Source organism: Rhinolophus ferrumequinum, chromosome 2 (assembly GCF_004115265.2).
Source record: "Rhinolophus ferrumequinum isolate MPI-CBG mRhiFer1 chromosome 2, mRhiFer1_v1.p, whole genome shotgun sequence".
NCBI classification, from domain to species: domain Eukaryota; kingdom Metazoa; phylum Chordata; class Mammalia; order Chiroptera; family Rhinolophidae; genus Rhinolophus; species Rhinolophus ferrumequinum.
This window is the reverse complement of record NC_046285.1, coordinates 107,349,580-107,366,809: the sequence shown is the minus strand read 5'-3', so window position 1 is coordinate 107,366,809 and position 17,230 is coordinate 107,349,580. Positions and strand designations below refer to the sequence as shown.

General features: G+C 49.6%; 1 protein-coding gene across 2 annotated transcripts in view; it reads right to left on the bottom strand.

Annotated features, from left to right (window-relative positions):
* The window catches only part of TRAPPC10 (trafficking protein particle complex subunit 10), an 84,185-nt gene extending 67,237 nt beyond the window's left edge, over window positions 1-16,948 (bottom strand). The window contains exon 1 of one of the 2 annotated variants that reach the window (XM_033127353.1): window positions 16,732-16,948. In XM_033127353.1, coding sequence (XP_032983244.1) covers window positions 16,732-16,798 — 67 coding nt within the window. In that variant the 5' untranslated portion in view covers window positions 16,799-16,948. Of the gene's footprint in view, window positions 1-15,184; window positions 15,204-16,731 lie in introns of those variants that run through there. The other variant, XM_033127360.1, reaches the window with a different exon arrangement.
* Window positions 16,949-17,230: the final 282 nt, after the last annotated feature.

Below are 17,230 nucleotides of genomic sequence, written 5' to 3'. Positions count from 1 at the left end.
CGTTTAAAACAGAAGGACTTGGGAACTAAATTATAGAGCAAATAATCACTTGTATCAGCATTAAAAAGACACTAACACTTGTCCAATTTATAAAACAAATAACTACAGATACAGTTGTATCATTTAGCTATCGTGTCACCAACAATGAGACAATAAGCAACTCTAGTCCTCAAAGAAGTCAATTACTACTGAAAAGAGACACCTGCAGGCGCCATCTACTGAGACCCAGGGTGCTGTCACCAGGATGAGAGTCCCACCCGAGCTTAGTGAAGGACCTAGACAAACAGAGACGCGCTGCTGCTGCTGCTGCTGCTGCAAGAGCCACGTGAGCAGGCGTCACAGCTGCCGTCTGTCACACGGCATTTGTTTTACTAAGTAAGAGCCAGGGAAGCGTTACTCCCAATCATTTTATGCGCTAAACCTTTCATTCTAGGGCCACCAGGACTGCAAAATCGGTTACTTAGTGTCAAAGCACTTTAAAATCCAGATTCTGAATTCTTAACAGTTGACTGCAACCAGAACAGAATCGATAATATACAGAGGACTCGAGGACCTCCTGCTCGGTGTGAAAATGCTCAGACAAGACCCACAGCCAGGACCGCACAGCTGAAATTCTGTCCACACCAGCCCCCCAAAGGGTGTTCCCTCTGCATTTCCGGGATACAGGCCAACTAAACTAAAGGCACATATTCTCTTTAACCTAAAAGAACATGTTTGTTATCTATGATGAAAAAGTACACATGTACTGTTGTTAGTGTTCCTCTAATGTCTATGCAGGAACTTTAAAAAGATTCGAGGACTCAATTATGACATAAGATTGAATCTGGCACTACACAGTCCACAGCAAAAGTAGCGTAAATTATCAAGTGTGGTTTCAATGCTCGAGTTATAAATTATGCCTCGGGGAAACTGAAGCACCCTCAGTTGAGAAGGACAGCGTTTTCATACTTGCAAAATCATTACTTCCTATGATTTTTTTCCCCAGACATGTGCTAAGGGCATTCAGAAATTTCTATAATCATCCTGCTCCCAGAATCTGTGAACAGGTTACGTTACCCAGCAAAGGAGAAGCAAGGCTGCAGGTGCATTCAGGCTGCTGCGCGTCAGCTGACCTTAAATACAGAGATGCTTCTGGATCATCAGACGGGCCCACTGTCCGCACAAGGGTCCTACAGTGGGAGAGAGGGAGGCCGAAGAGCCAGAACCAAAGAGACGGCACCACGCAGACCACTGAACCGGTCACTGCGGGTTTTAAAGATGGAGGAGGGGCCACAAGCCAAAGACAGTGGGCGCCTCTAGGAGCCAGAAAAGGCAGGAAACAGATTCTCCCCAGAGCCTGCAGGGGGAACCAGCCCTGCTGACACCCAGATTTCAGCCCGAGGAGACCCACCCCAGACTCCGACCCCGAGAACGCTAAGAGAAGACGTTTGTGCTGTGTTAAGGCACTAACTCTGTGTAACTGGTTACAGCGGCCCCAGGAACTAAAAACTATGCGAAGTATACAAAAGACTTCAAGGGGAAAATAAAAGCATTTAAGTTGCAATCTCCGCAATAGCTGTGATCTCATGATACAGGAGGGTTTCCGAAGCCCCAGAGGGTTAGGCCCCAGCTGAGCGCTGGCGGGAGTCCAGAGGGGCCACCTGTGTACTGTCCATACCCGACAGCACGTGCACGGGCACGCCGGAGCATGGCACAGTCACCCTGAACCCCGACACCGGCCCCAGGAGAGAGCCGCTCCACACGTGGGAAGCGAGGCACCAGACCGCCCCTGCCTGGCCCGAGGTGGGCGGCTCCTGAGCTGGGAGCCGGGACGGACGCTCCCGGAGCGGGCTCTGGGCTCGGCGCCGCTTCTGCCTGCCTCACTTTTACGGTTTGCTGTTACCCTGCAGTGGCTGTGGTGACACCGCTCGGCTGAAAATACAGGCTCCAGGAGCGCCTCCACCAGCACTGCTGTCCACGGTAACCAATCCTTACACACACAGAGCTGTGAAGGTCTTAACACGAGAGTATAAAGGAAACTGTACCCAGAAGCGGCAGAGAAACAGAATGTTCGGCCGACTGGCAGCTGACGCACAGCTTTCCTCATACTGACACCATGTATTTTCAAGATCAGTACTTTTACTTGGAAATTTATACTGGGTAGAAGATCTTAAACAAAGGTTTTAAATATTGGTTGATGCTCTCAGACGGTATGATTTTTCTTCACAATCTTTAGTATAATGTCAGTTAAAGGGCGATCGTAACTCGACCATTTCGACACATGCCACGTCTCATCTTGAATTGTTGAAGACTTCCAGACTGTCTTAGCCTGGCGACAAGAAGCCTGCCTCCAGCTACCGTATCTGCTGGGCGCTGTCTTCCTTGAAAAGGGTCCGACTTACCCCGTGGGGCTCCACAGGCTGCCCAGAGTAACGGGTGGGAAGACGAGGGGGGGACTGCAGCTCAACTCGGACGCGAGCTCTGGTGAGAGGAACTTGGATTTGGAGGCCGGTCTCCTACACCTGAGGACCACCTACGGGGTCTGGAGACGCAGAGTGGGGTGGCTGCCCGAGGACGACCTAGTTCAAGGCCCTCTCAAGCGAGAGAAGCTGTGATTCCACTTCTGAACAAAAAAGTCAAGGGGAATACACAATTTTTCTAACTTTTGCTTTATAGAAAACTTTGCAGAAAGGGCCGTTCTTTCGGCAAGCCTCACTCCTGCTTCGGGCGGCAGCTCACTCCTATTTGAAACACGTTGAGAAGAGAGCACTATCTGTAACCCTATGAATGCACGTGCTTGCCCCCAGACCAGACAGTAATTTCTCAACAGATTTGGCAGAACAGACTTTCAAATGGACAATAAAAATGGCCAAGGTCACAAACTGGGAAGTCATTTCAGCCTGTTCAATGATGCGTAAAACAGTATTTGCTATAATTTATGTCTAACGTCAATGCAGTAATAAAAATTAATTAATGCTTCAAGCTGGCAGCTTTTTCATGGGGAAACTAATCAAATGCACACTCACAGACTAGGGAAACCTCCTGGCGCTTTCCTGGCGCTTTCCCGTGGGGGCTGGGGTGGAGAGTGAAGGTTCATAAGAGAACAAGAGAAATCCAGCTGCTGTCCAGACTACCGGAGCAGAAAGCCACGCTAGTTAGTCTGTGCCCTAAAATGACCAGGCCACTGATCCCCATTTCTACCCCCAAACATTGCCCTCCCTTTACTGGGAGGCACGGCATTTGAGAAGAAAGCAATGAACCCTCCCACAGCTCTGCACCGCAGAAGCCAGTTTAAAGAAAAGCAACTCCTCCCGAGGTCATCAAGATGGGGTCGCCTTCACTTGGGCGTCACCTGTCACTTTTGGGCTTGAAAAAATGTGAGTGATTTGAAACCACCACTCGGTATATCCGGCCATTTCGTCACCGGCTTTCTTTCACGGCATGCCTACTATGTGGCCTCCTGACCTTCTGTGACAGGCTCTTCCCACCCTGCTCTGCCCACTCTCCCCTCGCCCAGTCTGTAGTTACCAGCCCCGGGAGGTGTGATCAGTGGGGGGAAGTACACACTGTATAGTGGTCAGCAAGCTCCGTGCTGTGGGAGTCTGCAGAGAAGGAGCTGCAACCCGCACACAGACTGGCCACAAGGTTCTAAGTCCCCAGGTCGTCTTCGTTTTCAACAGGAAAGATAATCAGCACACCTGCCAAGTGTTAAAGGGTCTGAACAACACGTGGAACCAGAGGGATAAGTCCGCTTCCCTAGCACTCAGAGACCAAACTAGACTTAAAATCGGAGAGTTTAAACAGAAAAAGAAAGACTGGATAAATGCATCTAAATGTAAGAATACTGAAGAATCAGCCTCTAAACGTTTGTATATTTTTAAATAAAATAAATATATAGGAAGATTGTAGCAGTTTGAACCCTAGCATTTGCAAGTTCAAGAGACCCTGCGGGCTCCGGCCAGCCCCTGGGGGGCGGATGGGGGGCGTTGCCCAGAGGGGTCCCAGACTGCCCTTCCCCCACATTTCCCTTCACCTCCTTCAAGCCTAGGTTCAAAAGTCACTTTCTCCATGAGGCGTGGCCGGCCGAGGTGCACCATTACGGAGGGGAATTCAGCAGCACGCAGCGCAGTGACAGCCCAGCAGCCCTGCAGGCCTCCACCCCAACAGGTGCAGCAGCAGCGGATGGACAGACGGAGAGGCCGACATGCTGACACTGCATTCCCGCCCCCCGCCGGGCGTCTGGTACAGTGACAGCTTCCTAAAGGAACACCCGCGCGTTCTGCAGGGCCGCCAGCGGGAACAGACAGACCTCTGGACCTCAGTGTGGCGCGTGCGCCAGGTAACGCTCAGGGGAAAAGCGGGTGGGGAAGCGTGTGCGGTTTGCAAGCTCTTATCTAAGAAAGGGAAATACCAATGTGTATGCATTTTTTTTTATGGAAGGAGAATATTTAGGTAAGGGAAGGAGTGGGTGGGAAAGACAGGGATATCTGCTAGATGGCTTTCACACGCATCGTTTGATAGATTTGATTTTGAAAGCATGAAATTATTTTTATATCATTATAAAACTAAACTTTAAAAAAACTTTCCCTATATGTCAGGAAAAATAAGACAAATGCAGTTAAATGTATACTCAGTAGTACAACCAGAGAGAGGAAATATGCCAAGGGACTTTAAACCTACGGTCACTTGACTTCATCCTGGTGGGATGAACCCAAATGCCGCCAAGAACCCACTACCACCAGTCTGATGGGTGCTCTCGGTCCTCCTGCGGGCGGCAGAGTGAAAGACTAGTATGCATGTTGGGGGTTGATAGAAATGCAGATTCCCAGGCCAGCAGACCTGCTGACTCAGACACGCTGTGGAGCCTGGTGGCAGCTTCTAACGCCCTGCCCCTGGGGAGTGGGACATGGTTCTAAGTCCGTCACCCCCAAGTACCCAGGGGTACAGCAAGAAAGAAAATACGGGACACAGAGCAGCTCATGAAAACCCCGAAGTCCTGCTTTTGAAGCGAAAAGGTGGGTGTGGACTTAGGGCGCGCTCTAACTTTCAATCCCTAGCTCTGTCCCCAGAAAAGGCCCAGCACGAGGAATCAGGGCTCCTTGGAGAACTGGCGGACTCGGGGTCTGGGGCAGGAAGTGTACCCATGAGTCTGGGACATCTTGTCGTACCAGCCAGCAAAGAAACGAACAAGCAGTCCTGCAATTCAGAAGCTACCTGCCAAAGATGGAACTACTCGTTCATCAACAGGATCACAACTGCAACGGGCAGAAAGAAGCCAAGGGTGTGTAAACCCTTTAGTTCATAACGATACTAAAAGGAGCTAACTGACCATCAGCGAAGGACACCAGCAAACCAGCTCGTTGTGAAAACAGTTACGTAAAGGCCATGAATCAAGCAGTCAGTCTGCCTTCCCTGTAGGAACTCCACCCCTGGGTAACCCATACTATCAACATCTGTATGTACGTGCATGTGCACACGTATATACACACACTCTCCTGTGCAGAAATATTTCACCAAATAAGTGAAGAAGACATGGTAAAATTAGAATACCACCGTTTTGCAACCCTCAGGGAGCTGAGGTGAGAATAAATGGCTGCAAAGGTCACAAATTGCCCACCAGACACGGCTCGTGCTGGCAGGGAGCACACCAGCACTATGAAATGGTCTTGCCAGAAAAATCCAACCTGAATCTGACGGAGCCTCTGGCTCCAACCACCACTTTCCAGGAAACTCAGGCAGAGGATTGTTTACAAGGACCATATAAGATGCAGTTGGCAAAGTCCGGGGCAGGCGTGGGGGAACTCTACCACAGGACGGCCAACCTGGGTCTTCAACAAACTGCAAGGAACGAAAGGCAGATGGAGGGCAAACCAAGATTTTAAGAGACTGAAAATACTTATCTAAAAAAGTATTTGGATACTAATTAATTCAAAGAGTTTTTAAAAAGATATTTAAGACAATGGAAATATAAACACTGAATATTTGATATTAGGGATTTTTTTTTTTTGGTGTTATAAAGAAGTCCCATCTTTCAGAGATACGCACTGTCTTAGCCCGGGTGACGATGACTGAAGGTCAAAGACAGAGGGGCTTCAACAGCACAAACGCATTTCCTCCCAGAGCTGGCGGCTGGCAGTCCAGGATCAACAGGCCGGCATCTGGCTCCTGCTGAGGCCTTTTCTCCTGGCTTGCTGACGGCCTGCCTCACTGTGCACTCACGTGGCCGTCCCTCGGTCCCCAGGTGCTTAAGGCCACTGATCACATCATGAGGGCCCCACCTTCGTGACCTAATAGAATCCTGATCACCTCCCAACGGACCCCTCCTCCAAATACCATCACACCGTGGGGGGTAGGGTTTCAACACATGAATCGGGGGAGGGGAGTAACAAAAACATTCAGTCCATATGTACATTTCTGGATAAGTTACCTAAAGCCTGAGATCTTCAAAATAATATAGGATCAGAGTGAATGAGGGACATAGAGAAGCAAGATTGACCAATTCACCAATTGTTGAAGTTGGGTGATAGGTTTATAGGGTTTCTTTACACTATTGTCTATTTTTATACATAGTTGCAAGTTTCCATAAACAAATGTTTGAAATGATACAATTCTCCCATTTCTCTTATCCCTTTCTCTTCCTTTTTTTCCACAGCATTTACCATCTATTATATAATTTACTGGTTATATATACTGTCTGTCTCCTTTTGCTAGAATGTAAGCTCTAAGAGGGCTCGGGTCTTTGCTCAAGGTTGTCACCCAAGCACCTGCAACAGTGCCTCGCACCGGGCACGGTGATCCGTACTCTGCCTGGCACGGGGCACGCTGATCTGTACTCTGCCTGGCACGGGGCATGCTGGTCCGTACTCTGCCTGGCACGGGGCATGCTGATCCATACTCTGCGGGGCATGCTGGTCCGTACTCTGCCTGGCACGGGACACGCTGATCCACACTGACTCGTGAATCCTGCCCGACCCCCTCAGGTCCTAGATAAGCCAGGGCCCCTTAGGACAGGATATCCTACCGCAGAAGGAATGACAGTGCTGGGAGGCAGAACACGCTCTCAGAATACGAACATAATTTTAGATTATACTAAAAATTACTGGTGTAGCTGACTTAGTCAGTTCTTAGATTGCTGAACTAAAGGAAGTGATATTTTTATTTTACTTAACTCCATGGGAAAGACTTTCTCTGAGGGCTAATTTGAAGGAAAACCACCCCTTCCAGGTGGGCGACTGGAGAATGGGTGACTCCCCCACTGCTTGTAACTAGTGGTAGAGGGAGAGCCAGCCACCTTGGTGCTGGTCGCTACGCTGCCCAACACTGAGGACCCTGGTCAGGCCCAGGAAATCGCCCTCAGGTCACCACCTTCCTACTGACCCCGACAGCCCTTCCGGAGCCCCCTCTACCCCCGTGCTTAGAAACTCACTACCGATCCAGCAAAACTGAAATTGCCCATCAGGGGAGCTACGGATTCAGGACAAACTACTACCGAAAGGGCTTATTGTTCGTTCCAGGGCCGCACCAAAAACTTCAGCTCTGAAACTGATGCAATGACTTCTATGCTCAATACACGTGTCAGGAAAAATGTCCAGATGTACAACACTCCTGGTGAGACCAAGGCCTAAACCTGTTGTCAGTTTCTTTATCATTTCTCTGCTCATGTTTTAAAAAATGAGGGGGCTACACACACAAGGGGCTAAAATAATATCGAGGAAGGAAAAATCATGTAACTTACACGTGCAAGAAGCCAAATAAAGGCATTTATGTCTCTGGGAGAAATAGAGGTGGTTGAAAAGGCTCCTCTTTTTCTAAGAGATCATCCCATCTTGTGTCAACTTCTGGAGCCCAAAGTCCAGATGCCAAGGAATCCCCTCAGCCAGTAGAGCGAGGACAGAAGACGACGGAAGAAGGGATATAAAAACGAAAGACTAGACGAGTGCGGGCTGATAGCAGATACTGCGGTGAAGGGGCTGAATGGGGCCCAAAAGATTTGTCCACGTCCTGACCCCCGGAACCTGTGAATGGGACCTTATTTGGAAAAGGGTCTTTGTAGGTGTCGTTAAGCTCAGGATCTCAAATGAGATCATTCCAGATCATCTGATAAGAGACAAAAGAGAAAACACAGGGAGAGAGAAGACCTTGTGAAGAGGAGGCAGAGATCAGAGCAATGACAACTCGGCTACAAGCCAAGGAGCGTCAAGGATCTCTGGGAGCTGGGACAGGTGGGAAGGACCCGCCCCTCGATCCTCTGGAGGAGCGCAGCCCTGCTGACACCTCGATTTCAATGTCTGGTCTCCAGAACTGTGAGAGAATACATATCTGTTGTTTTAAGCCATCCAGTTTCTGGTAAGTTGTTACAGCAGCCCTAGAAAAAACTAACACATATGGTACAAAATACAAAAATGGAATGCACATTTGTTTCCTAGTGCTAGTCCAATTCATCTTTTAGACATGTTCTTGCCCATGCCTCTTAAATGTCAAAGTAAACACAGATGAACAGGTAATTCTGAAGAGGCCCACTCACCAATAAGCATATAAAGAGATTCACTAATCATTATATGCTGATCGTGGGCTTGACAAATAGTTCTTAGATGTGACACCAAAAGCACAACCCAGGAGAAAAAAACTGATAACTTCATCAAAATTAAAAACGTCTGCACTTCAAAAGACACCATTAAGACAACCAAGAAGGGGAGAAAATATGTGCAAACCATGTATCTAATAAAGAATGTGTATCATGAAAATATAATGAACTCTTACAACACAATGACAATCTAATTTAAAAAGGGCCCAAAGATTTGAACAAACATTTCACTAAAGGAGACATACAAATGGCCGACGAGAACAAGCAAAGATGCCCAATGTCACTAGCCACTAGGGAAATGTCAATTAAAACCACAGTCTCACCGCTTCACGCCCCAGGACGGCTGTGATCGAAAAGACAGACAAGTATTGGTGAGGACGCGGAGAAACTGGGACCCTCAGACAGCGCTGGGGGAGCTAAGCCGAGCAGCCACTCAGGAAAACACCGGGGCAGTTCTTAGAAAGTCAGACATCGGCTTATCATCCAGCTCTTAGGAATCACTCCACGAAAAGGAAAACACATGTCCACACACAGACACACATGCAGCCCCAGGCTGGAAACAATCCCCATGTCACGGGTGACGGATACACAAGAGGCGGCCGGTCCATCCTTGCAGCGGAACGCTACCCAGCAATAAATGGGACAAAGGATCAACGATGCCACATGGATGAACCTCAGAATCAGTGCTGTGTGCAAGGCAGACACAAGACTGCGTAGTACGTGATTTCATCTGTACAAAACGTCCAGAAAACGCAGATTTATAGACAGAAAGTGGATCAGTGGCTGCCTCTGCCTGGGTAGAAGGGATTAACTGCTCACAAGTACAAAGGGACTTCCTGGCGTGATGGAAATGTTCCAGAACTAAACTATGGCCATGGCAGCACAACTCTAAAAATATACTAACAAAGAATTGTACACTTGCAATGGATAGATTTTATAGTCCATGGAATAAAGCTCAATCAAGCTGCTTAAAAAAAAAATGATGGTAGGTCAGCCGGATGACTCAGTTGGTTAGAGCACGAGCTCTGAACAACAGGGTTGCTGGTTCGATTCCCACATGGGCCAGTGAGCTGCGCCCTCCACAACTAGATTGAAGACAACGAGCTGCCACTGAGCTTCCAGAGGGGCGGCCGGATGGCTCAGTTGGTTAGAGTGAGCTCTCAACAACAAGGTTGCCGGTTCAATTCCCTCATGGGATGGTGGGCTGCGCCCCCTGCAACTAAAGATTGAAAACAGCGACTGGACTTGGAGCTGAGCTGCACCCTCCACAACTAGATTGTAGGACAACGACTTGGAGCTGATGGGCCCTGGGGAAACACACCATTCCCCACTCATTCCCCAATAAAAATTAAAAAAAAAAAAAAAAAAAAGAAGAAGAAATAATGGTCGTTTTTTCCCCAATCCATCAAGACTGGCAAAAACTGAGTCCCACTGCGTGGCCCACATAACTGGGTGTGGCTTTCCACAGCGTGATCCAGAAGCAGTTTTCAAACTTTAACCTGCTCTCACCTTCTGACCCAGCAAGTCCACTTTCCAGATTCCATTCTTGACAATAAAAATGCGCTCGTTTTATTTATGCATTTTAAGGTGTAAAGTTTAGTTTTGAAAAGTTACAGACGTATCTTCTTTCAAGGCTGCATCCAAATGCCGGGGTTGACAGTCCCCAACCTCCATGTCCACTTCAGAAGCTGGACCAGTGGCCCGTGAATGCCACTGGTCTTGGTCTGGCCGTGGTTAACGTCTGCTGACTTGCAGTGCAGGAGGCACACCGGAACAACCAGAGGGCCACACCAGAGAGTAAGTCAGCGTTACTTCTTTCACTGCATTGACATGTGTCTCCTCAGTTCAAAAACTCTGAACAGAGAATGTTCCAGTATATGAAAACAAACAAACAACTAAGCGTATAGCAGTTTACCTAAAAACAGGTCTGAATGAGGAGGATCCAAACTCTACAAGCATTTTCTACAAAGCTGTTTTAGCTTCATAAAAACATATCTTTAAAGAAAATAACTGGATGCCATCACAAGCTTCTAACTTATGGAAGCGTTAAATGACATAACAGCAGTTTTTCCCTTAGAGAAATGTGGACTTATTTGCTTATTTATTTATTTATTTACTCCACAAACATTTACTGACCAGCTACTATGTGCAAGTACATTCCAGATGCTGGAAACACAGCTATGAACAAAACAGATGAAGTTCCTGCAATTCTGAACCTCACACTCTAGTCTGCAGGCGGCCTGGGATCAGGGTGGAGAGAGACAATGAACCAAGAAAAAACATTAATGTCAGGTGTACTGAGCCAAGGAGACTGAACAATGTTAAAGGCAGGCTCACCAGGAAGTGGGGTGAGGGGGTGGCATGGAGCAGGCCCCAGGGCGGGGAAGGGAACACGGAGGGACCGCAGAGCCACGCAGATACTGCGGAGCCAAGCCACAAAGGCCGCAGTGGGTGTGGGCACAGCCAGAAGTCGCTGTTGGGGGCCAGGGGGCTAGACATCACAGTCACGGTCATGAGGGTCTCGCAGCCCCCAGAAAGGTCTGTGAATGTTACACCGAGAAGGTGGCAGGGTCTGAGCAGAGGAACTGCATGCTGCGACTTCTCTTTCAGTCAGATCACTCTCCTCCCCACAGAGGGTTAGCTTCAAGGGCCTGGGTAGAAATTGGGAGGCCAGCGGGGAGACCGCTGGAGTCACCCTGGGACGGATGAAGGTGGCTGGGCTTGGGGGAGCTGCAGTAAAGGTGGGGAGAAGCGGATGAATTCTAAATAAACTTCAAAGTCAAAATGCTATTTGCTGACTGAATGTCAGCTGTGAGAGAAAAAGAGGAGTCGGGAATGATCCAAAGTCATCGATGTTTAATTTAAAAACCAAATATTTTCTGAGACCAAAATACTGTCAGCACATTGAAAATTCATGTTGAGAGCAGTTACACGTTTGATTAGGGTAGAAGAAAGGAAAGACAGAGGCAAGGTGAGCTATAAGGAGAGAAAGCCACGGACAGCTCTGAGGCAAACACAATAAGCTGTTCAGAAAGAGGTGTGTCTTGGAGTTGAAGGGGTTCACAATGAGTCCCCCCAAGCTGTGCCTCTCTGGCACGTGGATTATTTTGAGCTGAAGGCTCATGAGAAACTTCCACCTCGCCCTTAAATGAGAGGCTTTGCTCATAGTAAGACCTATCACCAGGAGTAACTTTTTGGCCCTACCTGCAGGGCAGGCAAACCAGTAACGACTGCACATCTGCTCTTATCGTCCTGCAGTGACCTGCCTCCCCTCTGAAGCCCCAATGAGCTTCTTTCACCCTGAGCTCAGAATGTCACAGACACCTCACTTCTTCTGTCTCTGAACCTTTCACATATGTGGGGTCTTGACTCTCCCACGTATGTGGGGTTCCCATGCATATGTGTGTAATTAAATTTGGTCATTTTCTCTTGTTAATCTGCCTCATGTCGATTATTAGACCAGCCGGAAGAGTCTAGAAGGGTAGGGGAAAGTTTCCTCCACCCCCACAGAGTATTTAAGGCCATGCAGTGTTTCCCGCCACCTCTGGCCTGTCATTTAGATCTGAAGCCACCAGGCAAGAGCAGGGGGAACAGGACGTCCGTGCCCAAGTGGTCCCTGTGAGACCACACGCACTAAATCATGCAACTCATGAAAAGACACTGTCAACTGGCAAAAGACTTCTTGTACACAGGCGACTTAAGTAAATCACTTGCGTCTCCAGTAAGAGATGACCACCTTAGCCTTTCCCATGTCACCGCGAGGACCACACCATCATGCTGTCAGTTCCGTTCTAGGGAAAGACTGCCTCATGCGGTATGTCTGCCCGTATTTGGGACTTCAGATTCATCAGCACTTTATAAATAATCAGACTCTTGCATTTCATTTGCATAAACCAAATTTTACTTTACTAGAAACTCTTCAGAAACACCTCATCTTGTAAATTAGAAATGTGAGCTGAAGTTCAAATAGAAACGGAAGCTTTGCACTTCTAAATTATCAGTTCAAATCCACCCTAGAAGTTGGGATACTGTACTAATAACATGGGTTCCCAAACTGTGTCCCCAGGAGCCTCAGGGGACCAGCAAGCCCCAAGGCCCCATGAGATGGTTTAAATTTAGGAGGAAACAGCTGGAGATGAACCAGACCCTCTTCAGGCATTCTCAGGGTCAATACTAGGTCACGGTCCATTCCTTTCCGTGACGTCATGATCATCAAAAACAGGGTGGTTGGTGGGGTAAACAGCAAGTACACCCCCCCAACACACACACACACACACTCAAAGAGGGCAGCAGTGTTCAATCTGACTCTCGGGTTAGAGAAGTGGTGCAGGGCCCATTAGCGAGCGTGCCACTGTGGTTATCTAACAAGGAAATAAACATTTTTCTTCCAAATTATATGTATTATTTTTTTCAAGTAACTACTGCAAGGACATAATACTTAATAAAATTATTTGGACCTAACGACTTAACAACTGGAATGATTAAGTATTCTTTTCGCCCTAGTGGGGCCATGAAAACATGACTGAGACGCGAAGGCCAGCATGACCAGAGGCAGTTTAGGAATCTGTCCGTAGTTCTAACTTGTCTGCACGTCGCTCACCCTTCTGAGTGCTGCGCAGTATTCATTCTTTTAACCCCGATTAGATTGGTACGATCATGATCCCTATTTCACAGATGCGGACGAGGCCGTGACACCCTAGGTCACACAGGTAAGACCTGGCTGGTTTTACCCAGACACAGGTAGAAAACACATAAAGCAACGTAGCACATCTGGTAGTGCCTTCAGCCCCTGCCCTCCAAACACACCCCGTGGAACATCGGAGGTCCCTAAGGAGAAACGTTTCTCCCACTTCTCAATCGCTGATTTGCTATTGATTTGAAAATTTGATTATGGACCAAGACCTGTATTTATATGCATCGATTTAAAAAAACAAAACGACATTTTAAGTTACTTTTTGGTAATGAAACTGGGATGGTGTTAAATCACAAGCACCATACTTTCAGTATTGGTGGAAAACTGTGATGTGCAAATTTAAAAACTTTAAGCTACAGGGGAAAGCAAAACAAACTCCACCCAGGTGCAAAGCACTGCGGATCTGCTCAGTTTTGTTGCCTTTTTGCCCCTTTTCAAAATGTACGTAGGATCTGGAACTGCAGATAGATTTGGAAAAACGAAAGAGGCAACACAAGATGTGACTGGTGAGAACAGAGCATTTGGATGGAGTGTGGCTGTCTTCAGATACTACACAACTGCGCGCTGGCAGCACGTACTCCTCCCGCTAATGATGCTGCCGGTCAACAAAGGAAAGTCACAAATCACCGAATTACAATCACTTTGTCCATGAAGGAGAGCTGGAACAGGGACATATCTTTCCCAACGTAAAATTTCCCTTGGATCAGAAACCTAAGTCTTTATTTTAAAGCAAAGAATTGACCCAGTGGTTGAAAAAAAATCTAAGCTGAAACTTAAATTTAGATCAAATGGATCTGCTGGATTTGTTTCAGTTTCCGTGTGCATTTTTCATGATTAATAAATTATACTCTAGGTATTCCAACTGCTATGATTAGGTCGTTCATCACCCAGCGCCGTCCTGTCACTAGTACCATGCGCTGTTCCGCGGACATCCGTCAGGTACCTTTCAGTACCTCTCCAGTGTTTACAAACTTCGCTAGTTCTGGGTCTAAGCAGACCCCCGCTGAGGCAGACCCTGCGGCAGAGGCAGTTAGCAGCAGGCTCCAAAACTTTCCATTAGGGATCGAAGGCCGTTAAAACGTGTAGGGAGCTTCAGAATATCATTAAAATAATTCAGCAAGGTTTCCCAGTAACAATGAATTCTATATCCCCCTAATCTCGGGGACTTTCCATTCTTCTCATGGCCACATATAAACAGCTCCTAAATTTACATGAACCAGTTACATTCTACATTCTTCTCAGAAAGGTCTACGCACAATTCATTTTCACTTAAAGTAATATGTTCTAAGTTCTTTGAAAAAAATTGACAACAAGCATGAGCTCTGCTTTCACTGTCAAATGGACAAGCACAGACCTCGTAAGGGCACAATGGCTAGGTAAGTAGTCAAGGAGGAGACGTAAATGGACTTCCGAGAACAAAAGTGCTGCACACTACGAGAGCTCCACATAATATCAAAAAGTGTGAATAAAGAACCCGGATGGATTTTTTAAAGCAATCTTCCCGCTACCTCTGTCTGTGTTCCTCCCTTAGACCAGCTCCTCCCTTCAAAGCACGTGCAGCTGAAAGAAGGAAGGAGAGGATGACACGGAACCCGCATGAGCACTGCACAAAGCTTCAGCCCCACGTACACCAAAATGTCACTGCAAGTGTGAACTCTGAAGGCAGCCTTTCTAAACGTCTTTAACTTGGAAAGGGACTTTTCGTTTTTTCAAGCTACCTTTCTCTGAAAGTTTATGAAGCCCCTTTTTTTTCTGAGATGCCAAGGAATGAAAGGTTGTGCCTTTTAAGACAGACAGCGTCAGCGCAGGCAGTGTGTGCTCAGGTTCTAACCAGGGGGGAACCTCCACCAACGTAAGTCTGTAGGAAACTGTCAGCTGTCTGTCACGCATGTGTGGGTGAAAGCAGACGTTCAACACTGACTACTTACTGGGCCTGATGAATTGAAGGATGTGTTAGGACCTCGTCTTCAGATATGTGTTGACACAACACCTAGAGGAACATGCTATTAAAAGGTGAGCTAAGGGGGATTAGAGATGACTAGATCTGTGGGTGCCCCTGCAAGCAGTATTTATGCTGCACTCACAACATGCACGCCACCTGGGGAGAAGTTTCGGGGCCGTCCCTTGAGCACGCAGAACATGGCACGCGTGGTCCCTGTGCCCTGAAGAGTCAGAAAGCATCTGGGAATTGCAGGGTCTCCAGGTCAGCTCCACAGGCACCTGTCTTGTCGGCCTCAAGGTGCAGAGTTGTGAGGAAGACTCCCAGTTACAAGTATTCTGGGCTAAGAAAGTTCGTCATCCACTGATGAAGCAACAAACAAACTTGACACACACACTTGACACACACACTTTCTCAGGACTGACGACAGGGAGACTACAAGGACCGTGTCCGCAGAGCAAACACACAGGACAGTCTTCTAAGGCTCCGATGCCCACGTTCTGCTATAAAAACAGTGCTTCCTTTCAGGGCATGGAGAACCATGCGAAAAATACGTTGAAGACACAGAACACTATCAAAGCTCGAAACTCCTCGTAGTTTGAAATACCTCTCTGCAGCTCCCCAAAATGCCAGCCAACATTTCAACACTTCCCATAAACTCACTGTTTTTTAAGGTATTTAATTCTGAAGTCACGACTGTAAAAATTAGAGGCAATGTTTTGAAAAACAATTCAAAAAATTGTGGGTTTTTTTGAAAAAACAATTCCTCCGCGTGTGCAAAAACGTGGCAAAAAAAACCCCAACCCTCCCCAACGAGAAGGCGCCGGTCTCGTCCAGAGTGTGGATTCTCGAGTGGGCGCTCAGCTACCCATCACGGCCCCGTCGGTAGAATGGGTCTCTCACGCGTACCCGTGTGGGCGGGCGCGGGCCCGCGGGGAGGCTCAAGCCGAGGGCTGCGTGTCGCGGTCCCCGCCCCGCCGGGGAGCCCGGGCCGTGCGAGCGCCGGCGCGCTCACCACGGAACACTCCCCGCAAGTACAAACGCGTCTCGTAACCCGAAAACCGCACGCAAACTTCGTGCACGCTCCCAGCCCGCGACGCGCGAGGGCCCGACCCGGGACCCGGGAGCGGTGCGCCCAGGAGAGCACGACCCCCGCGCCCAGGAGAGCACGACCCCCGCGGGAAGGCCGGTGCCGTCCGGGCGCGGGCCGAGCGGCCGAGCCTGGGGGCCGGGCCGGCGCACGGCGTCCCCGACCCCGTCCTGCCCTCCACTCCGAGCGCGCCGCCCGCCCGGGAGGTGGTGCAACTGCACACAACGGCCGGGGACCGGGATTCCGGCGGGGTCGGAGGGCGCCCCGGCGGGGTCGGAGGTCAATCGCGGGGTCGAAGGCCCCGGCCACACCTCCATCCAGGAAGCCTCCAGGCCGGGGCGCCGGGGCCGGGCAGCGGGAGCCGAGAGGCCGGCGAGCCTGGACCGGGCTGCCCGCCCCCGCCGCCGCCCCCGCCGCCGCCCCCGCCCGCGCCGACGGGCACTCACAGGTGACGATAGGCTTGTTCTCCATGGTGTAGATCACCGGCGGCAGCAGCTCCTCAGGGGCGTCCATGGGCGTCCGGCGTCACCGGCCCGGCCCCCCGCGCCCCATGGGCAGCCCCGAGGCCGCACGCGGCCACCCCGAGTCTGAGCGGCGCCGCCGGCCGCCACAGCGATGCCCGGCCGGCCGAGCGAGGCAGCTCCTGAACCGGCCGCCCGCTGCTGCCGGCTGCATCCACTTCCGGTGCCGGCGCTGCTGCGATAGCGCTTCCGGGACGCGCGGCTTAAAGGGGAGGGCTTCCAGCCGGCCTTGGCGCTGCCCTCCGACGGAAAGGCGGCCGGGCGGCGCGGCGTGCGTGGGGTGGGCCGGCCGGCCGCGGACGCCAGCGGGCGGCGTGCAGGTCCCTGCAGAGGTTCCCTCCGAGCCAAAGCACCTCGCGGGCGGGTCGTGGGGGGCGGCGGCCACCCGCGTGGGCCCCGAGCTGTAGGGGTTGCACGGCTGGGA